At 37.6% G+C, this 22,525-nt stretch overlaps 3 protein-coding genes and 1 pseudogene across 4 annotated transcripts; all 4 read left to right on the forward strand.

Moving 5' to 3' along the window:
* Positions 1–631: 631 nt before the first annotated feature.
* LOC117624779 (translation initiation factor IF-2, chloroplastic) lies at positions 632–8,173 on the forward strand. Its single transcript, XM_034356226.1, has 12 exons — positions 632–2,760; positions 2,904–2,936; positions 3,185–3,298; positions 3,491–3,640; positions 3,780–3,878; positions 3,967–4,029; positions 4,185–4,340; positions 4,454–4,519; positions 5,243–5,479; positions 6,124–6,399; positions 6,542–6,730; positions 7,611–8,173. Exons 1-12 carry the CDS (start codon positions 1,216–1,218, stop codon positions 7,770–7,772), a joined length of 3,090 nt encoding a protein of 1,029 aa, XP_034212117.1. The 5' UTR covers positions 632–1,215; the 3' UTR covers positions 7,773–8,173.
* A 104-nt stretch (positions 8,174–8,277) lies between these two features.
* On the forward strand, positions 8,278–14,198 carry LOC117624778 (kinesin-like protein KIN-14Q). 2 transcript variants are annotated; one of them, XM_034356224.1, is made up of 16 exons: positions 8,278–8,868; positions 8,973–9,050; positions 9,283–9,366; positions 9,474–9,871; positions 9,965–10,175; positions 10,255–10,331; positions 10,419–10,518; positions 10,612–10,710; positions 10,799–10,975; positions 11,079–11,364; positions 11,801–11,962; positions 12,068–12,283; positions 12,388–12,425; positions 12,632–12,795; positions 12,920–13,045; positions 13,131–14,198. In XM_034356224.1, the coding sequence occupies exons 1-16, from the start codon at positions 8,745–8,747 to the stop codon at positions 13,968–13,970; spliced, it is 3,180 nt and encodes a 1,059-aa protein (XP_034212115.1). In that variant the 5' UTR covers positions 8,278–8,744; the 3' UTR covers positions 13,971–14,198. The 2 variants fall into 2 exon arrangements, with proteins under 2 accessions (XP_034212115.1, XP_034212116.1); XM_034356225.1 differs by lacking the exon at positions 9,283–9,366.
* Positions 14,199–15,324: 1,126 nt separating this feature from the next.
* On the forward strand, positions 15,325–17,515 carry LOC117625265 (annotated as a pseudogene).
* Positions 17,516–19,846: 2,331 nt separating this feature from the next.
* Positions 19,847–22,525, forward strand: LOC117625266 (ankyrin repeat-containing protein ITN1-like). The gene is made up of 4 exons (XM_034356856.1): positions 19,847–20,183; positions 20,364–20,660; positions 21,283–21,803; positions 21,920–22,525. The coding sequence occupies exons 1-4, from the start codon at positions 19,847–19,849 to the stop codon at positions 22,523–22,525; spliced, it is 1,761 nt and encodes a 586-aa protein (XP_034212747.1).

Below are 22,525 nucleotides of genomic sequence, written 5' to 3' on the forward strand. Positions count from 1 at the left end.
CCGTCAATTTTATTATCTTTTTTCTGTTAAATGCAGGGGCAAAATAGTATTTTTATATTAAAACAAAAAAAAAAGGAATAAAAAATCATATCTTTAAAATAACAATAAAAGAAAATCAAAAAAAAAAAAAACCAACCAAATTTTTTTTTTTTTGGGAGGAGTAGAAATCGGGATAGAAGGGGAGAGAGAGTTTAATTTAATTTTATAATTTTTTATTCATATTTGAATCAATTTTGATATAAAAATACCATTTTTTCCATGCATTTAACAGAAAAGTTAACAAAATTAATGGCAGAACCATTTGTCCTAACGAAACTGAAGTTAAAGAACCACGAGAATTGTTTTGAAAATTGAGCTACTCAAATACAAATCGGGTCTAAATTCAAGGACTAATAAAACGACTACCCCGAAAGATATGTACATTAATTCCAAATATTTGTAAATTTGAGATTCTTTTTTGTTTTGTAAAATCAGGAAAACAGAAAAATGTCATGAAATAATAGGGAAAAAAAAAAACAAGAGGAAAAGAAAAAGAAAAAGAAAAACAAGAAAGGACTCTGGGGTATGGTCTGCTACAGAAATTCCAGCGGCGTTAAGGAAGTTGCCAAAATCCCAACCGACCCAACCCAATTGGCACTCACAGTCTTCTCGACCTTGATACGATGCTTACCATCAAAACTGCAAAACTATAAAAGGCCCATAAATATATTTTCGCAGGAAGAAATGATAAAACCCGTCAAAGCCTTGCCTTATCGCAAATAGATTTTGATAGGTAAAGAAACAGCCACATATATTCTTCAAATTTCATTCCTTTTTTCCACCTCCACCTTATTATCCCCTACCTTCCCCAACCACAACCTCCTTCCCACTTTCTGTTTACAAACTCATTCTCTCTCTCACTTTTTCTTTCTCAAGTTCTCAACTCAACAATACCCAAGTGTTGGAATTCCAGTCACAGTTCTTGGAGAGAGGTAAAAGCTGTTCTCTTTCTCTAGAAAGTATTAAATTTCGGATTTGGGGTTCCGTTTGTTTGTGTTTTTTTTCTGCTGGGAACAATAATATTATTGTTGCTTCTGGAATTCCAGTATTGGGTAGCTTGAATTTTGCTTCACGTTATACTAATTGACATACAAGTTCACATTTTGTCTGGAACTCTGGAGAGTTTAGGATGACAGCTTAGAATATATATATGGGTGGTTGTGTTGTGGGGTCTCCATGCTAATTTTAGTAGGAAGCATGCAGGGAACAATGGCTTCTGTGGCTTCCCTTGTTAGTTTGGGAAGTGTCACACTTTTGGGTTCATCTGAAAGGTCCCGCTCACTTGTTAGAAAAGTTTCTTTGTCTAAGGCAAGTTTAAAGGGTAGCAGGAGATGGCATTGTGTAAGGTTATCTGTGTGTAAATGTTCGGTCACTACTACTGATTTTGTTGCCAAGCAAGGCAATGAGGTGTCCCTTGATTCTAACAACTATAGAGGAAGTACAGATGTTTCTAATGCCAATGCTGATTTTGTACTTAAGCCTTCCCCAAAGCCAGTATTGAAGTCCTCAGGAGGGTCCAATAATGAACCGCTTGTAGGTATTGATGCGGCTGATTGGGACCCCTCAAGGATTAGTGGGGATTTGGATGAAGAAGAAGGAGAAGAAGAAAGGAATAAGGTGATTGAGTCGCTTGGAGAGGTTCTGGAGAAGGCTGAAAAGTTAGAAACTTCAAGAGCTGGTGAATTGGGTACTAAGAAAGATAGTAGCTCTGTAAATAAACCTGCACCATCTAACGCAAGTACTAATTTGCGGAATGCTAAACCGGTGAACTCGGAGACAAGTAGTAAGTCTAAAACTTTGAAGAGTGTGTGGCGTAAAGGAGACACAGTCGCAAATGTGCAGAAGGTTGTAAAGGAATCACCTAAACTTAATAATATAATCCCAGAAGAGGAACTAAAAACAGGGGGAGGGTTAAAAGCAGAGTCTCAACCCCATGCTTCTTTGAGACCCCCTCAACCCCCATTGAGACCCCAACCAAAATTACAAGCAAAGCCTTCTGCAGCTCCTCCACCCACGGTAAAGAAACCAGTTGTCTTGAAGGATGTGGGGGCGGCTCCAAAGTCGTCAGGGATTGATGAAACTGATTCTTCCACACAAACTAAAGAACGGAAGCCAATTTTGATTGACAAATTTGCTTCCAAGAAGCCAGCAGTTGATTCTGTGATTTCTCAAGCAGTTTTAGCTCCTTCAAAACCAGGAAAGGGCCCTCCCCCTGGAAGGTTCAAAGATGGGTATCGAAAGAAAAATGATCCAGGTGGACGGAGGCGGAAGGTTGATGACGAGATTCCGGATGAAGAGGCCTCGGAACTCAATGTCTCTATTCCTGGAGCAGCTAGGAAAGGGAGGAAGTGGAGTAAAGCAAGCAGGAAGGCAGCGAGACTCCAAGCTGCCAAAGAGGCAGCCCCTGTTAAAGTAGAAATTCTAGAGGTTGGTGAGGATGGTATGCTGATAGATGATTTAGCGTACTATTTGGCCATTAATGAATCCCAAATTCTTGGATCTCTGTACGCAAAGGGAATTAAGCCTGATGGGGTTCAAACTCTGGACAAAGATATGGTAAAGATGATTTGTAAAGAGCATGACGTGGAAGTTATAGATGCTGATCCTGTAAAGGTGGAAGAAATGGCAAAAAAGAAGGAAATACTCGATGAAGATGACCTAGACAAACTAGAAGACAGGCCTCCTGTCCTTACTATAATGGGTCATGTGGATCATGGCAAGGTAAATTAAGTTCATGTGTTTTATTTGCTAGTCAGTTCTTTTGCATCTTGTTTTCTTGAGTAGTTCCTCTGGTGTATTGGATTTTTAAATTTGTAAGTTTACATTCCAGTATTTCTAATACTTTTGTGTTTGTCACTTGCCAGACAACCCTGTTGGATTATATCCGGAAGAGCAAGGTAAACATAGCTGCTGAACAGTCTAATTTCTCCCATCAGTTTATTTTGCAACGACCTTAGTGGTATCGGATTTTATGGTTTTGTTATTTTTGGTAAAATTTAAAACACTTTATTTCAGTAGTTTGGTTATAACATATTGATTGTTCACATAAAATATGGTATTGGTTTAATAAACTTTGGAGCATTGTGGAATTGGTGCTAGCATAAAGTAATTTAACTGAAGCCTGACTGTAATTATATATCCACAGGTTGCTGCCTCAGAGGCTGGTGGAATTACACAAGGAATTGGGGCATATAAGGTGCTTGTACCAATTGATGGAAAGGTGCAATCATGTGTTTTCCTTGATACTCCTGGGCATGAGGTACAATCACTCTCCAGTAAACACTTGGAAATCTCTCTCTCTCTCTCTCTCTCTCTCTCTCTCTCTCTCTCTCTCTCTCCCCGTATAACCACATTATTTTATCTTTATTTTTCTGGATGATATTTGGGCTCTGTAACTTGCTTGTACTTTTTTTTTCCCTTTAGATGATATCTATTATATCCGATCCTGTAGGCATTTGGAGCAATGAGAGCTCGTGGAGCAAGGGTGACAGACATTGCTATCATTGTAGTGGCTGCTGATGATGGAATCCGCCCTCAAACAAAAGAGGCCATAGCTCATGCTAAAGCTGCTGGCGTGCCAATAGTAATAGCTATAAATAAGGTATGCCAAGCATAGTGGCACTTTTTTTCTTTTGACCATTTGTTTAGATTAAAAATAAGGAAGAATAGCTGCTTTGCTTGCGTTGCTTATGGCATCATGATTTGTTGAATCTCAATTCTATTCATTCTAATGGTACCAGATAGACAAGGATGGAGCTAATCCAGATCGAGTCATGCAAGAGCTTTCTTCTATTGGTCTAATGCCAGAGGACTGGGGTGGTGATGTTCCAATGGTCCAGGTTGTTATTTCATGTAGAAGAATTGTACTTACATATTTTGTTATGCCTTATACTCTTTCTGAGCGCTTCCTTCTGTGGGTTTAAACAGATTAGTGCTCTTAAAGGGAAGAATATAGATGAGCTTTTGGAAACTGTTATGCTAGTTGCAGAGGTAAGGCAGATGTGAATGGATGTTGATGCATTAGCTTTGATATACTGTTGCAATAATATTTTTTTTCTAGCTATCTTGGTTGTCTGAATTTGTTTTTTGGAAAGTATTCTGGTGGTTAAATTTATTTTTCCTAACTTTTTGTATGATTTTTGTAGTTGCAAGATTTAAAGGCTAATCCTCATAGAAGTGCGAAAGGCACAGTCATTGAGGCTGGTCTTCATAAATCTAAAGGACCTTTAGTTACACTTATCGTGCAAAATGGAACCCTTAGACGGGGGGACATAATAGTTTGTGGAGGAGCCTTTGGAAAGGTTGGTGGATAACAATTTTTGAACTCTGAGCCCTTTTGCTTAGATCTAATCCACTTTTTATGTGGTCAACATTTTGACTAACATGAGGCACTTTTTGTTATTCCCATGGTCAGGTGCGGGCTTTATTTGATGATGGTGGAAATCGTGTCGATGAAGCTGGACCCTCTATACCTGTTCAGGTTTGTCGTTCATATATTCTTTTATATTTTTGTTTTAAACTGTCTTTCATTCTCTCTGTTGTTTTAATCAGTGACTTAATTCAAAAGTTATAGTGGATCGTAAGTAAATCCAAATGTCTGAATGTTTGTAGGGCTTGTCGGATATTAGTAGAAATTCATTGTAGGGTTCTAATTGGAGAAATAGAAGCTGACAGTTTCAAAATTTTGCGAGTTTGTGTTGCAATTTAAGTGAGCTTTGTAAGTACAATATATTATTAAGTATAACTGGGGTTCTTTTTTATTAAAAAGATGAAACTGTAGTGGTAAGTTTGGATTTCCAGATGCTGTGTAATTCTTTATGGCCCTTGACATGCAAGTATTTGTATTAGCTTCATTATTCCTCTGCTTCCATTTTGTTGACATTATGATTACTATAAGCAATTACTGTTGGGAAGATAAATGGCACAGCTTCCTCTGATTGCTAAAATTTTCAACGTAACTGAAAACACATTTTTTGTAGCGCTGCTTTCTATGGTGGTTAATAGCAGAAAACTAAATATTCTTCTCTAAAGCTTCTACGAGCAGCCATTTTATTTCACTGTCTATAAGTTGCTTACACGAGTGCCCTTTTTCAAAGATGTTTTTGTTTTTAGTTTCTTCTTGATTTTTATGTGATATGTGTTCGACTGTGTCGCATGATTCTTGTTTCAATGCCTGAATAGCAATTTCTGTGTCTACTTGTAGGTTCTTGGATTAAATAATGTTCCTGTTGCTGGTGATGAATTTGACGTTGTTGGCTCCCTTGATGTTGCACGCGAAAAGGCAGAGTCACGTGCTGAGTCATTGCGAAGTGAACGTATATCAGCTAAGGCTGGCGACGGCAGGGTTACTCTTTCTTCCTTAGCATCTGCAGTCTCATCAGGAAAGCTGTCTGGATTAGACTTGCACCAGCTAAATATTATTCTGAAGGTTGATCTTCAGGTACGCATATTCATCTTTTGTAAAGTATGTTGTTTTTCACGTTGCAACCTTGAGTTTAACAACTGATGAGCTGAGTTTTTATTTTAATTTAGTCTGATTAAAGGAAAAAAAAAAAAAACAATTATCAGAATAAACCATAGTGAGGAATCTGACAAGGCACAACCTACCTATTTATATGCAGAAAGGGCTATCATTCACAATATTGATTAAAAGTTTGGACTAGTTATGTTATTGGGTTTTAAAAGTATAAGAAAAACAGCTTAATTTGTGGTTGGAAAAGCAGAGAATTTTTTTTGGCATATAAGCCCGTTAGACAGTTGGCATGCTCAATGAAGTTGTATGCATGTGGAATGGTAATTAGACATCCTGAATGAAATGAGCAACAACAGCAAGATTTAATTATTTTCAGATGTCCATTACAGGCTTTATTTTCGCTATAAGATGGGAATAATTTAGCTTTGCAACTGGCCCCTTAAGAAGTGCACAATTAATCAAAATCTTAATTTGTTCTTCTAATTTTCACCAGTCAATATATAGTTTGGTAACTGGCCCTTCAAGAAGTGTCTAACCAATTTCAAGTTTCATAGATAATTAGTCTTTATTTAAACTGTACTGATTTATATCATGATTATTGTCATGTCTAGGGATCTATTGAGGCTGTCAGACAAGCCCTGCAGGTGCTCCCACAAGATAACGTCACCTTGAAGTTTCTCTTGGAAGCAACAGGTGATGTAAGCACCAGTGATGTTGATCTTGCTGCTGCCAGCAAAGCCATCATTTTCGGATTCAATGTCAAAGTACCGGGTTCTGTGAAAAGCTATGGAGAAAACAAAGGTGTCGAGATCCGCCTTTATAGAGTTATCTATGAACTTATTGATGATGTACGAAATGCAATGGAAGGACTCCTAGAGCCTGTTGAGGTATCAATGAACTTAAGCACCAGATCTCTTTAGGTTTTTAAGGCATTGACTTTTAGGGGCATATGCTGCTTATGCTTTAACATTGTTGAAATTTTCTAGACTGAAAGATTTGCAGTTGACATTGTTACTTGTGTATTGATAGGAACAAGTGACAATTGGCTCAGCAGAAGTCCGGGCTGTATTCAGCAGTGGTAGTGGTCGTGTTGCTGGATGCATGATAAATGAGGGAAAAGTTGTTAAAGGCTGTGGCGTTCAGGTCATTCGAAGGGGAAAAGTAGTGCATGTTGGCCTTCTTGATTCGTTGAAACGGGTTAAGGAAATTGTGAAAGAGGTATTATTTTATGGCCTGCATAATTCTTTTGGCCATTTTGTAGAATTTATAGAAAATGCAGGGAAGCAACCTAGCGCATGAGAAGTATTACTTAGGTATACTTGTTTAAAATATCTGAATGATGTGTTTATTTGTTGGACTGCAATTGTTTTCCTAGCTATCTCACATATCGCTGAATACATTCATGCCTACATCTTCTTTGGGTCGGAATTCTTAGATATACATACATGCTTGGGTGTGTGCATCTGCTTGCCCTGGAGGAATAGGAGAGATTATACCATGACTTAGTTCTTAAATTGGTTTCCATAAAAAATCTTGTTCCTTTGGCCTGTGCATCTGCTTGCCCTGGAGGAATAGGAGAGATTATACCATGACTTAGTTCTTAAATTGGTTTCCATAAAAAATCTTGTTCCTTTGGCCTGATTTTATGAAATATCTTTATCTTCTGGGAGCTGATTACAATGGGATAGCAATGGTGGTAATAATACATGACAAAGAAATTGTAGGTCCTTTCCACTGTGGGATGAAGCCTGAGTTCACAAACTCTAAATATTAATTTTGATCAATTTACATACTGACTATTCAGTTTCTACACTGCAGTTAGGCGTAGCAAGATTTATTTTCGCTGAAAGTATGATAGAAGCTTTTGTGTGTAGATATATGCCTCTAATCTGATTTCTGGAACAATTAATGTTTCAATGTCAATCTTCAACTTTGACAAAGGATTTCGCTTTATTATTGTTTTTGTTTTTGTTTTTGGCATTCATTTAAATTGACATCAAGCTTTTGTGGTGATCACGTGTTCAGGATTCCTTTGGTATTGGCATTACTTTAATATTTCTTATGTTTGCAATAAGATGTATATTATCCTCTTGGCTAGGTAAATGCTGGACTAGAGTGTGGAATTGGGGTGGAAGACTATGACGATTGGGAGGAGGGAGATATTCTTGAGGCCTTCAACACAGTCCAAAAGAAGCGGACCCTTGAAGAGGCGTCTGCTTCAATGGCAGCTGCAGTGGAAGGAGCAGGAATTCAATTGTAGAAAGGTGCAAGTCACAGAATTGGCTTATGTGCATGTTTTGTTGGAAGCAAAATATGATGACCTCAATCCGGCACACCACCACCGTCGTCTGATCAGTGCCAAGACAGTCCTCAGCAGGTTTGCATTGGTTAGTACCCCACACGTGCATTTATTTTCAGTGTGGGGTGCTAATGATCTATGCAAGATGAATGTACCCTTTTGTTATATGTTATTACACTGTATATAATTTTATACATTGTAGCTTTCAGCTTTGTTTTGTAAAGAGGGGAGGGACATTCATTCAAGTTCCTTATAGTTCTAATGTTGGGGGGAGAGCACATGTAACAGATACATGAAATTTGAGAAAAAAAGTTACAAAATTCTTTATGATGCCCTGCCCTGGATGCATCATCTGATCTCAATTTCAGGTCCAATGATTTGTAACTGTATTTGCAGAGCCAGGCCTACGGCGCTGCAGACGGGCGACGGGTGGAGTAGAACCACAATGCCTAAAAATCCACACATGTTGACACGTCAGTAAAAGAAAAATAAAGATTTAAGTGTTAAATTGTAAATAAATCAAATTACATAGATAAAGATTCACAAGTGGAAATCAAGCCAAATTACAAAGAATCAAAGAATCACAAATCTGTCTGGTTTAGCCAAAAAACAAATACAAAGGGAAAAAGCCACTCAGCAGCACGCGAGGAAAGATTGGCAGGTACCACGTGGCAGCCTCATTTGGCTTGTGCACCCGGGCAAGAAATTTCAAAATTCGAAAAAAAGCCAACGGTCAGTTGCCTCCAAAGAACAACGGAGATTGAATGCGCCAACGAAAATAACGCCTTTCTTTCTCTGTGAAGATTCAAAAGCACTTCTTCCTTTTTGGGTTCTCTTTCTTTTGCGCAATAAAGAGATTGCCATCATCATCATCACAGTCTTTGATTACTTGAATTCAAAAACAGTGTATTTAGTACAATTGTCGTTTTATCAATGGAGGAGGAGCAGCATAAGCAATGCCGTTCTTTGTTCGAGCATGAGCACGACCCTCTTCTCCTCACTGACGTTTCTTCGCAGCAAAACAGCTTCTTTTCCACTGCCAACTCTCACTCTGACTGTAAGTTTGAAAACCCACTTCTGAACTCCATTTTCTTCAGCATACACAACTGCCCAAGATTTTATTTTCATGGCTTCTCTAATTTCTTGATACCACTTTGGCAGACACTTCGCTTTGCTCGCAATTGCAACGCTTGACAATGGTGGATCCTGATTCTTCTTCTTATGCCAATGCAAATGAAGGTAATTTCATGAAAAAAAAAAAAAAAAACTTCCTTTTATTTCTTTTTGGTTTCTCAGTAAGCTTTTTATTTGTGTTATCTAAATCCCAATTGGGAGAATTGCATTATATGTCTACTTGTGTGATAGATCTATTTTAACTGTAATTTAGTCAAGAACATGGAGCCAATTCGAATCTAGGACAGATCATAACAGTGGAAGATAAATTTGATCTTTTGATTTTTCGTGGGTGTAGATTGTTCTGTGGAAATTTATCAATGCACAGAAGTCATTAGTACACCAAAGTTCAGTGACCCAGTTGCAAATGACGGTCTTGATGGTAAATTAGACTAGTCTTTCCTTTTCTATGAAAAAAAGATGGGGCAAAAATCTTGGATTTGACTTCAAGATTTTCAAGAGTTTTGATTTATATATGATACATTTCAGGCCCGTCCATGATAGGAGTTTCACTTACCTCTCCTGATTTGGTGATCTGTTCTGGGTCACCCGATATACCCCAAACCAGCTATGGAGATTCCCCTGAGTTCTTGGATGGTAAATTCCATCAGAAGATGGATTCTTCTATCGAGCTCTCTTTCGAGAACGGAATCAACGAGTCTCAAGTTACAGATACCCATAAAACTCCAACTGTAAAGTTCTCAAACACATTGTGCCAAACTTTTAAAGAAGATTTGTCTCCTGAAGCTTCATTCGAGCTTCTTCCGCCTTCTGCCATTGAGGACAAGTTGAAGGAAGGTTCCCTTCCTGATATAAGCAACAATGGAGGTTGCACAGAGGATTTCCTGGGTGGCGATTCTCAAATGGAAAACTGCAAATCACCTGAAGTAAAACTTCTTGTAATCCCTCTCAGATTCAATATTATTCAGATGGAAAAATAGGATAGACTTTGATATTTTGTGCAAATTATGTCATTGCAGGATAATGGCGATGCCAACGTTGAAGGAGACTATCATAAGCTGCTAATAGGGTATGAGAAACAGAAAAAAGAATTACAAGAGATGAGGAATGCATTGGAGGAGCTTAAAAAGCAAGACAAATCCAAGAGTAAAGAGTGCCAAGAAGCTTGGAAGTCTCTGAAGGAACTCCAAAACGAACTTATGCGCAAGTCTATGCATGTTGGATCTTTGGGTATGGTAATAATGTCCTGTGCCTGTTAACCACTTGAACCATCTGTAAACATGGTACATTGAATGCTTGTCTGTTGCAGCTTTTGCCATCGAGGGACAAGTGAAAGAGAAGAGCAGATGGTTCTCATCATTGAGAGATTTGACAAGAAAACTTAAGGTATTAAGTTGTAAAAATAAAAATATAAAGGTGCCTTTTGATTACACTATATATGATTACAGTGTTTTAAAAAGTTTCATTCGACAGATTATGAAAATGGACCACATCAAGCTATCAGAGGAGGCATTGGCATATAAGAAATGCATTGAAGATATGAATGAAGTGAAGTCTACTATTCAGTCCACTTGTAAGTACATGCCATGTGTTTTTATTTAGAGATACGATATTTGTTTTGCTCTTTCTGGTTCTTGCTAATTTTTTTTAATTTTTTTTCCAATAGTAAATCAGCAAGTAAATTTGCATAAAGATTTGAAGACTAAGTTTATTGAAGGGGCCAAAGAACGGAAAGAACTCTACAACAAGGTGTTAGAGTTGAAAGGTTAGGAGTATGCTATTTTTGACTAAGAGAGGTCCAAGCGGGTATGAGATTGAAGTGGGTTTCTGAAATTTATTTTGTTTGCTTGTAGGAAACATAAGGGTCTTTTGCAGGTGCAGGCCTCTAAACACTGAGGAAGTTGCAGCAGGAGCTTCAATGGCTATTGATTTTGAATCTGCTAAAGATGGTGAGCTCAATATTAAATCAAATGGGGCTACTAGAAGGACCTTCAAGTTTGATGCTGTATTTGGCCCTCAAGCAGACCAAGGTTTGTAAACAGTTATATAAGAGTTTTTTATTTGTTTGTCTTGTATATCATTTGAAGTACAAAGGCTCATTACAGTAATATGTATCCTCTTTGTCCTATTTAGCTGATGTTTTCAAAGACACAGCTCCATTTGCAAGCTCAGTTCTAGATGGGTACAATGTCTGCGTCTTTGCATATGGGCAGACTGGAAGTGGAAAAACTTTTACAATGGAGGGCACAGAAGAAGCTCGGGGAGTCAATTTTAGGACTCTTGAGGAATTGTTTCGTACGATTAGAGAGCGAGAAAAGTTATATCGATATGATGTATCTGTTAGTGTGTTAGAAGTCTACAACGAACAAATACGAGATTTACTAGTTTCAGGGAATCAGCCGGGAGCAGCTTCCAAAAGGTTGAAGAGATACTTAAACCATCTCTCTTATTTTTCTCCTTCCAACTTAATCTGATGAAACATCCTTATATTATTGTACATTTCTTGATTTGCGGTTTCTTTTAAGTTTATGTATAGATGGGAAGTCATTTGTCATAATTAGACATACTTTATTTTCATAAGTTTCCACTCGTTTTGTTGGCACTTAGAATAGCAGTATAGGCTCTCATTTTCCACATCTGAACCATTTCTTAACATTCATTCTCTCAAAATGTGAACTGCATAGTTAAGTTTCCATATCCATCTTTGCTCCTACTTGTTGATATTTTTTCACTTCTGATGATTCACCAATATGTCGGATTCTCCTGCAGTTCCACGTCTTTCACAAGTGTGAAGGATTGGGAAGTTATGATTATTCAAGATTATAGCGTCTCACAGTATTGCGATGATTTTGTAGGCTTGAAATAAGGCAAGTCAGTGAAGGGATACATCATGTTCCAGGATTGGTTGAGGCACAGGTAAACAACATGAGTGAAGTCTGGGAAGTTCTGCAAACTGGCAGTAATGCAAGGGCTGTTGGCTCAACCAATGCCAATGAGCATAGCAGCCGATCGCACTGGTCGGTTTATCTTGGTTACAGTCAAATTTGTTTTAATTTTCATCAAACAGGACGTGGTCTAAAGATAGATTGCTAAATGTTAGAGTGGTTTTTTCCTTAATGCAGCATACACTGTGTAATGGTGAAGGGGGAGAATTTGTTGAATGGTGAATGCACAAGAAGCAAGCTTTGGTTGGTGGATCTAGCAGGGAGCGAACGTGTAGCAAAGACAGAAGTGCAAGGAGAACGACTCAAGGAAACTCAAAATATAAATAGATCTCTATCGGCCCTTGGTGATGTCATATCTTCACTTGCAACTAAAAGCTCACACATACCTTTCAGGTTATCTAAGTAACAATTAGTCCTTTGTTTGAATACTCTAAATGTGCAAACTGGCCACCTTATCGAGCTATAACTTTCTTTTACTAAATTATGCTTATGTGCAGGAACTCTAAGCTTACCCACTTGCTTCAAGACTCTCTAGGTACTTCAATGGGATTACAGAAGAAGTCAAAGATGAATCAACAATTCTAACTGAGTTGTTTAATGTTCCAACTTCACATTTATTTTTCTTCATTTTCTTGAGATGAAGTTAAACTTCTGATATATATATCCTTTTTTTGGGTCCAAGATATCTTAGTTTATCAGACACAAAAATGTAAAACTAATGTATATGTTTCCTTGTTTTAGGAGGAGACTCGAAGACACTCATGTTTGTTCAGATAAATCCTAATGAAAACGATTTGAGTGAGACCCTTTGCTCACTGAACTTTGCAAGTAGAGTGAGAGGGATAGAGTTGGGTCCAGCAAAGAGACAACTGGACAATTTTGAACTTTTGAGATACAAACAGATGGTACAATTCTTTGCTTGACGCAACTGCAGATTCCCATTTTTGTTTAACCTTATGTTTTGTTTTTATTCTGTGGTTGAATGCTTAATCTATTACATTTCTAACAATCTCGAATCTTATTTGCTAGTTTGAGAAAACCAAGCTAGATGTTAAGAGCAAAGATGTACAGATGCGGAAGATGGAGGAAACAGTCCATGGATTGGAATTGAAGATAAAAGAGAGAGACCTGAAAAACAAAAACCTGCAAGACAAGGTATTGTATAGCAAGCGTATTTTTTTATAGCTTTGTATACATACAAGTAACAGAATTATAGGCACTAATCTAGTTCATTTTGCAGGTAAAAGAATTGGAATCACAACTTTTAATTGAGAGAAAGCTAGCACGTCAGCATGTGGACATGAAGATAGCTGAGCAGCACCAGCAGCAAATGAAACATCAACAAGAGGAGCAAACTACCGCACCCACAAGGCCACCTCTTACAAACCGACCTTTAGCAGCCATTACATTGGGAAAAGACCAAGTAAACCCTATTCAACCACTAATGGAGAAGACCAACAACAAACCCCCAGTACCACTTCATACAATGGATGGTTTTGTCAAGCATATTGATCCAACAGAGAAAGAAAACAACCCTGAGATGGCTGAACAATTTCTTGTCCCAAAAAAAACTGGAAGGGCATCCATTTGTCCAATATTTCAGCGGATTCCAGCAACCTCTGCTCCAAGGCGCAACTCTCTAATCCCACTCCCAAGTGTACCATACCGTGTCCAATCCCCACCGCATGTATTACCATTGGCACCAATAGCATACGATGCTGATAAAAAAGTTGATGCAGATGTGTCTGAGACTGACTGCTTGCCTGAACAGACACCTTGTACCAGTCCTAAAGTAATCAGAAATGGATGCAAGAAGCTAAACAGCATACTGAGACGAAGCCTCCAAAAGAGAACTCAGATAAAATCTCCAATGCCACCACACATGAGAAAAGGTGTGAATGTAGGGATGGAGAAGGTAAGGGTCTCAATAGGAAGTCGAGGGAGGTTGGCACACAGAGTGTTACTAGGAAATGGTAGAAGAGCTGGAACCAAAGAAAGTCAGAAGAATAATAGTCAAAGGGAAAAGGAGAGGGGATGGAATATGATTGGTACAGCAGGGAGAACTGCAATTAAAAGCTGAAGATGATGTATATGTAATTTGTTCAGCTATGGTCACCATAGAGGTTATATATTCTTGTAGCCTGAAGGCATGGGGAGAGAGAGGGAGATAGAAAGGTGGATTATTTTGGACAATACTAATTATTTGTTTATTTCTTATATTTGATCATCTTGATGCATCTACTAATGTACAGAATTAAAAATTAAGTTTGGAAATGTCCAATGGTATGCACTTTCTCTTGACACTTAATCAAAATTCTTTTACAAAAAGAAGTTTTGATGCATAGATATTTCGTTTGTTTTCTTGTCGTTATAATGAGAGTGGCTAAACTTATTAAAATACCAGGAACTGTTTTGTTGATAAAGATGAGGAACCCTGAAGTTCCATTGATGAAGAATTGAGTCTTAGTAGAACATTTTCCTCTTTCTCCTTCTTTTTATTAATTTTTTCTCTGTTGAATTTACAGTACAAAACAACATAATATTCGAAATAATAAATTAATCGAAAATACTTGTTTTGCTCAGCTATTCGTTACTTGTTTCTCTGGGTCTCATTTATCAAAATAAATAATATAAAACCAGATCATTGGATGCTTTGCTTTATTAGAATGCCAGGGCATTGTTTGATTGATAAAGAAAGAAGTAAATAAAATGGGAACCCTTGTGCATTGTCCACCTATATATCCAACCATATTTGGTACTCTCTGTTTGATATCAATAAGTGTATAAGCAACATACTAGAGACTAGAAGATACGTAGAGAAGACAAGAGTCTATTTTGAATGAGTGTCCATCATCAATGTGTCCTTTCCAGGGATCAATGGGGTTACAGCTTTGCACACAGCACTGACGGCAGAAACTTGTACAAGCAAAAAGGCTCAAGGTAACTTTTGTTGCTTTGTTGTTTTGTTTTTGATTCTACAACTGTGACTGTTTATAAGATTTGAACTCAGAACCAAGGTAGCCTAAATGCATTCTTTGTTGATTTTACGTAACAAAACAGCATAGAATCCAACATAATAAATTGATCTAAGGTACTTCTTCTCTCTAATTTGTTATTTGGTTATGGGGTGTCATTTATCAAAAGGAAAAATTATAAGCCCAGATCATTTATCAAAAGTACATCACAACTCATCTTTATTCTTTTCTTACGCATAGCAATTTTTTTTTCCTGTTTATTTGAATAAAAAAACACACAGCAAAGTTGAGGACATACCGTGCAAGAGAGACAACCTAGTATCCTTTTTCTTTTTGAAATGGACAACCTAGTACTTTTATATATACAGTCATGGACTGATTCTACTGAATGTATGCAGTTTCCATCTTTTTAGATTATTTCATACTTTGAAGAGAGTTAGAGAGAGTTCATGTAACTTGATGGAGCCTTCTTTGCATGAGGCTGCAAGGTCGGGTGAAGTTGGGTTCTTGAGAAGAATGAAAGACGGTGATGTATCATTTGACCTTCTTCTTCAGAAAACACCTAAACGAAACAATATTCTTCACATTGCGGTTGAATTCAAGCAATCTTCGTTGTTCTGGGCTACCAACGAGAAGGGAAACACTCCCTTGCATGTTGCTGCCAGAGTAGGCTGTGACCAAGTAGTAAAGTTCCTCATTGAGCACACAAAGAAGATGCTACATGTACAAGAAGCCGATGAGGATAGCAGATCAACCGATAACGAAGCTCAAAACCAGCTACTTCAAATGACTAATTTGCAAAGGGATACTGCATTGCATGTTGCTTCCAGATACGGTCATAGTGGAGTGGTGATTCAGCTAATGCAAGCCAATCCAGAATTGTGTTGCTACACTAATAGCGCCAACGAGTCACCTTTGTTCATCGCTACTAGCAAGGGCTTTCGACACATTATTCTTCATCTTTTAAACGAGTCTCCAATATGTTCTTCTTTTCAGGGTATTAATGGTGTCACAGCTTTGCATGCCGCTGCAACTCACACAACCAAAGATTCCAAAGGTACATGACACCACATGATAAGTCTTGTTAAATTTATATATGTACTTGGTTTTGTTTGGTGATTATAATTTCATGTTGTGTTCAAATTGTTATTGAAGTGATTCTCAACTCAATTTTCTATTTCACCTTGACCGGCATTGTGAAACTAATGGTGTCCAGAAATCCTGAAATAGTTAAAGAAGCTGATGCAATTGGCTGGACTCCCTTACACTAAGCTGCATTGAGAGGAAACATTGAAGCAACTCGAGTGCTGACGCAATGCGATAGTTCCATCTCTTACATCTTGGACAAATCTGGAATGTCAGCTCTCCATGTCGCCGCCTATACAGGGCAGACCTGTGAGAATATGAAGGTAAAAAGTCCCACATTGGAAAGTTAAGAAACCTAGCAAGAGCTTATAAGGAGTTTGGTTACTCCCCCCATTGCCAATTGGTTTTGGGGTGGAACCTCAACTTCCTTCAAGACCAAAGTATTGGAAGAACTCATTCAATGCCGGCCTGACACTAGTGATTTACTCAATGTGAAGGGCCAAACGATTCTTCATGCTGCAGTTTTAGGGGGACGCGTAAACGTTGTCAAGTATATATTGAAGACACCCCAGCTTGCAGGACTTATAAATGAAGCAGATAAAGATGGAAACACTGCTTTGCATTTGGCTGCCATTCATCAAAATATTGAAATTATAGGAACTTTGGCAAGTGACAGTAGAGTGGATACGACTGCTATCAATAAGGAATTCTCAAAGGCGGTCGACATTTTTGTTGTGGATGACGGAAAATTGGTATGTAACATAAATTTTCATACATTAAGTAATTTAAACACAAGTACTGCTAGTAATACAAAATTTGTTCGCCAAATTTATTCACCGAATGTCTTTTGATGAACAAATTTGGGGAACAAATTTGGTGACTAGCATTATTCTTTGACCGTGTTTCATGGTTTTACTTCTATGTTTTAGGATCTCATTCGTATTCAACTTGTAAGTCACCTGGGGAAGTCCATTGGAGTGCCATTTTTCCAACATCAAATTTCCCATGATTTCATGAATTTGGAATCTCCAAAGCACAAAGATACACCAACCACACCAGCCATTATAAGAAAAAAAACATAGAAAAGTTGGAAGCTACTTCTTCAGAGGCGGCCTCAAAAGTATTCGATATCAATCTAGTAGTAGCAATGCTTATTGCAACCGTCACATTTGCCGCAGCTTTCACCATGCCGGGAGGACTCAAAAGCGACGGGACGGTGGTGTTATACGGAGAGCCATCATTCCAAGTGTTCTTGCTATTTGATGCCCTCTCCTTCTTCTTGTCAATTCTTGTGGTGTTTCATCATTTCATGGTGGCAACTGTGCCAGGTGTTCTTGTAGCTGCACCTTCAAGTCTGATTCAGTATTCCATTGGAGGCATGCTCGTAGCATTTGCTTCGGGCATGCTTCTAGTGCTGCCCAAACACAGTCCGCTGGGCATTTTGGTGTGCTTAATTTGTGGGTTTATATGCTTGTCTGTTGTCTTTAAGCTTAGAATTGTGCCTGTATCAAGCAGCAGTCGTGAAAAGACTAGCCGCAAATGGTTCCTGACGCGCATAATTTGATGTCTCTGTATTTGGATAGGCACTTTGCCGTGGTTATCTTTTGTGTGTGTGCCTCTCGACTCATCTCTCACCATTTTTAATTTTGTTTATGGGCCTCGTGATGCTTGTCTTGGATCCATCTTTAAGCACTTACTGGTGCACAAGTAGTGGTATTTGTTTTTAGAAATATATAGCTTTACTTATATATATATACAGTCCCAATCTCTTGGATCACATGAGTCCAAGAGATTGTGGTTACTCACCGTTGAATATTAATCCAATAGTTCAAAAAAGTTTCTTAAAAAGAGTGCAAGAGTGAGTGACCACAATCTCTTGGACCCATGTAGTCAAAGAGATCAGTACTGCATATATATATATATATACAAGTGTTATTAGGGGAAGAGAGAATCAAACCTAAGATCTATATAAAGATAAATACTTTTAACCACTTAAGTTGTAAGCCCTTTACAGGCGTTACTTTTCTTTAAAGGCTAAAAAAGAACATGAAACTCTTACACCAACCATATTAGGGACAGCTTGACATTTATTAAAAGGCCACCAAGATTAATTAGCAAATCACTCACAAGAAAGATTTTTTTTTATTACGAAAATAACCATAATTAAGTATCATTAAAGGATAGGTACTCCAGATCATTCGATGTTGATAGTGTAGTTTACCTTGATTAAAAAACAAGCTTAACTTAAGTGCCAATATTTTCTTAAAGTATTGTAACGTCCAAGAATATTAATTAGCAATAAGCCTAATAGTAACATTTAAAGACTTTTTCGTGAATACGTAGACTTTTCATGAATATTACATAAATTTTATTCCTTTCACATACACATATGAATACTCTACATATATATATTGCAACGAATAGTAAAGACCTGGTCACGATGGCTTACTAACTATAATAAGATTTAAAAAATTCTCTTCTTTTTATTTTTAATGAATCCCATGACGCATCCTTATAATGTTCCAAAATTTTGATTTTTTTATATAATGTTTTTAAGGTTTAAATACATTTTTGATTATTGGGTTTTACATGAAAATTTAATTTGGTCATTAAGTTAAATTAAGTTTTTCTTTTAAGAATTTTTCTCACACATGGCACCTATGTGGCATATATTTCAGCCAATGATGGGTCCCATTTGAGCCACGTCAGCATTTTTAACAAATATTTATCGGGGTTGACGGTAGGGAGGTCAAAGTGAGATGCAAAACATCGGTCAAGGGAGCAAATTGGGTCACCTTGACTTTCAGGGAGCAATGTGGGATTTGACCATAGTTTCAAAGGGCACTATAGCGATTAAGCCTTTTAAAAATGGGGGGAAATCTTGGGTTGAAATCGAAATAATGAGGTATAAAGTCACGAACTGGGTATTATATTGAAGCCTGAATCGATTTAGTGAGAACCGTATAGTGACTTCAGATGACAAGGTGACGTAATCAAGGTGATAGAGCACCAAAATATATTGGTAAGTTATTGATTTCATTTTAATTTGGTTTGGCTTTTTAATTTTCTATATACACCTCACAATTTCAATTTCAACCCAAGATTTCCCCCAATTTGCTAACTCTAATAGCACAATATACCATAACTCATTGAGTTAGAGGAAGAAGACTGAAGGTGATTCCTAAAAAAATAAAAAATAAAACTGCATTTAACGAAAGATAACGGAATGTCTATAAATTCTACACTTTAGGAAACACAGTGACCAAATTGGCTAAATTTTTTTTTTCAATGACCAAATTGAATTTTCGTGTAAAACTCAATGACCAAAAAAGTATTTAACCTTTTTTTTTTAACACATCAACGAACTTAAGTGCCAATATTTTCTTAACGTCCAATAATATTAATTAGCAATAAGCCTAATTAAGTAACATTTAAAGACTTTTTCACGAATACATAGACTCTACTTTTCATGAATATTACATCAATTTTATTCCTCACATACACATACGAATACATTATACATATATACATTGTAACGAATAGTAAAGACCTGGTCACGATGACTTACTAACTATAATAAGATTTAAACAATTCTCTTATTTTTGTTTTTAATGAATCTCCATGACGCATCCTTATAATGTTTCGACATTTGACCACGAGGAAGTTTTGAGTCGATAGCTCAGAAAGTTCGTTGGCAAAATGTCACATCTCGTATAGTTAAACTGGATTACTTGTAATTTTAATATTACAATAATAAAATATTCGCCTGCTTGGGCAGTTGGCAATAAATTAATCCGTCAGATTTGTTGGTCCCTTCCTATAAGTGAACAAGGCTTCCATGAATAATAAATCATCCAGGGAATTGAGAGAGAGAGAGATGGATACCGTGGAATACATGGATTGTGGTCTGCATGACGCAGCAATAAAGGGTGATCTTAGTTTTTTGAAAAAAATTAGAAATGGTGATGGATCAATTGATCTTGCACGTCAGAAAACGCCTAATGACAACAATGTTCTTCACATTGCGGCTGAATTCAAGCAAATGAATTTCTTTAAAGAAGTCAAGTTTCATCATTCTCAATCTCCACGGTTTTGGGACACCAACAAGAACCGCGAAACTCCTCTCCATGTTGCTGCAAGAGTAGGATGTGATGAAATAGTGGAGTTCATCATTGCTAACATGAAACCTCTTGAAGAAGTTGATTTGGAAGACGGACCAATTAATGAGGAGGAAATCACACCAGCTGCTGAGGAAACCACGCCATCTGATGAGGAAATCTTACAAACTGATGAGGAAAGCAGATCATCTGCTGAGGAAAACAGACCAGTTGTTGAGGAAATCAGACCAGTTGTTGAGGAAATAAGACCAAACAGATCAGTTGATGAGGAAATCAGACCAGATGGTGTTAAACCTTATAAAAAACTACTCCGAATGGAAAATTCGGAAAAGGATACAGCATTGCATGTTGCTGTACGATATCGTCACGATGGGGTGGTGGCTCAGTTAATGAAAGCCGATCCTGAATTATGTTGTTTTACTAATAGCGCCGCAGAGTCACCCTTATTCCTAGCTGTTAGAACGGGCTCTCCAAGCATTGCTCTTTATATTCTAAACGAGTCTCCCTCTGATAGACCTCCTTCTTTTCAGGGGACAAATGGTGTGACAGCTTTGCATGCAGCTGTCACTCGCAGACGCCTTACCCACCAAGGTAACTTCGAGACACTTAAGTTAATATGCCTTGCTATCATGTGCATATTATTTGAGGAACACTTTATATGGTTGAAAATCATTAAGATATATCTACTTGTGACGAAAATAGTTACACAATTGTGTGCCTAATATAGTTGGTTTGAACACCAATCTTTAGTTGTTAGGGGTGTTGGTTTAATTCCCGCTTGTGCGATTTAGTGTGTGTGTGTGTTTTTTTTTTTAAATACTTATCTTTTCAAAAAAAAACAAAAAAACAAAAAAAATTCCTCCATAAGTGGCACTAAGGAGCATTGAAACCATGACCAATTCCCATACAATACCGCTAGCCTATGCATGTCATCATGTAATATATAATTGTGTTAATTACTTTTATTGGTGTATGGCGTCAATTTAAGGCAATTTTTATTTATTTATATATATAGTATTTTCATGTTAGATGATGTGAGAGTTTTAGTTCAGATTTCGCACATAATCCTCTAAAGTTGAGGGCTGATCCTGCACACTATAAGAATGTCTATCAAATGAAGTTATTTGCACAATCCCTCAAGAGAGTACATATATATTTGGATTTTTACTACTCAACATTTGTAAGTTTCCAATTTTCTATATCAACATGCTAGGCATCGTGGCAACTATGGTTTCCAAAAATCATGAAATAATCAAACAAGCAGACGACATTGGGTGGACTCCCTTACACTATGCAGCATTGAGCGGTAACCTTAAAGCAACTCAACTGCTGATTGGAAAGGAGAAGTCTGCTTGTTACATCTTGGACAAACTTGGGTTGTCAGCTCTCCACATCGCCGCATATGCAGGGCGCACCAAAATATTGGAAGAGTTGATTGGAAGTGAGCCTGCTACTTGTGATTTGGTCAACCACAAAGGTCAAACAGCTCTGCATGCTGCAGTCGTAGGTGAAAAAATAAACGTTATAAAGTACGTTCTGAAGACGCCTAAGCTTGGGAGACTTATAAATCAAGCAGATAACGAAGGGAACACTCCTTTGCATCTTGCTGCCATTTGCCGAAATCATGGAATGATAAAAATCTTGTCAACAGACACTAGGTTGGACAAAACGGCTATCAATAAAAAATTCTTAACGGTTGCCGACATTTTGCGCGAGGACAAGATGGAACAAAAGGTATCAATAATCTGAGCAATCTATCTTTTTAATTTTCCTTACTCAGTTAATTAGAGTTAATTCATTATCATACGTTGACTAAGACTACGAGTGTATGTTCTTTCTCTATGTTTTAGTATATTTGGGCCTTGACGGCTGGGGTGCCATATTTTCAACAACAAATCACCCTTGAGTTTACGAATTTAGAATCTCCGGAGAAGAAAGATGAGGCTGATACGCCAGCCATTACACATGGGACCTTGAAAAGACATGATACCAAACTATTGGTAGCAACGCTCATTGCAACCGTCACATTTGCAGCGTCTATCAATGTTCCTGGAGGGTTCAAAACCGACGGAAGGCCGGCTTTAGAAGACAATGCATATTTCCGAGTGTGTGGGGTTTTTAACATGTATGCCTTCATTTTCTCAGTTCTTGCGATATCTAACGAATGCACTCCGCTACGGGTCCTATCTAGCCATTTACCCACACCTGCAAGTCTCATTCAGTTTTCAATTGGTGGGATGGTAATAGCATTTTTTGCGGCCATCCTGGCATCGTTGCAGCCAAAACGCCCCAATGAAAGTCTGTTTAAATATTTGTTTGTCACACCCGTTGATTTGGTGCTCGGTCTAATATTTGTCATATTTGTTTACGCATTAGTTTTAATCCCCATTTATAGGTCTCTACTGCAAATAATGCGGGGGATAAGGATCCGTGAGCTCCGGAACTACGTTATTTGA

The sequence above is a fragment of the Prunus dulcis genome, chromosome 4 (assembly GCF_902201215.1).
Source record: "Prunus dulcis chromosome 4, ALMONDv2, whole genome shotgun sequence".
Classification (NCBI taxonomy): Eukaryota; Viridiplantae; Streptophyta; class Magnoliopsida; order Rosales; family Rosaceae; genus Prunus; species Prunus dulcis.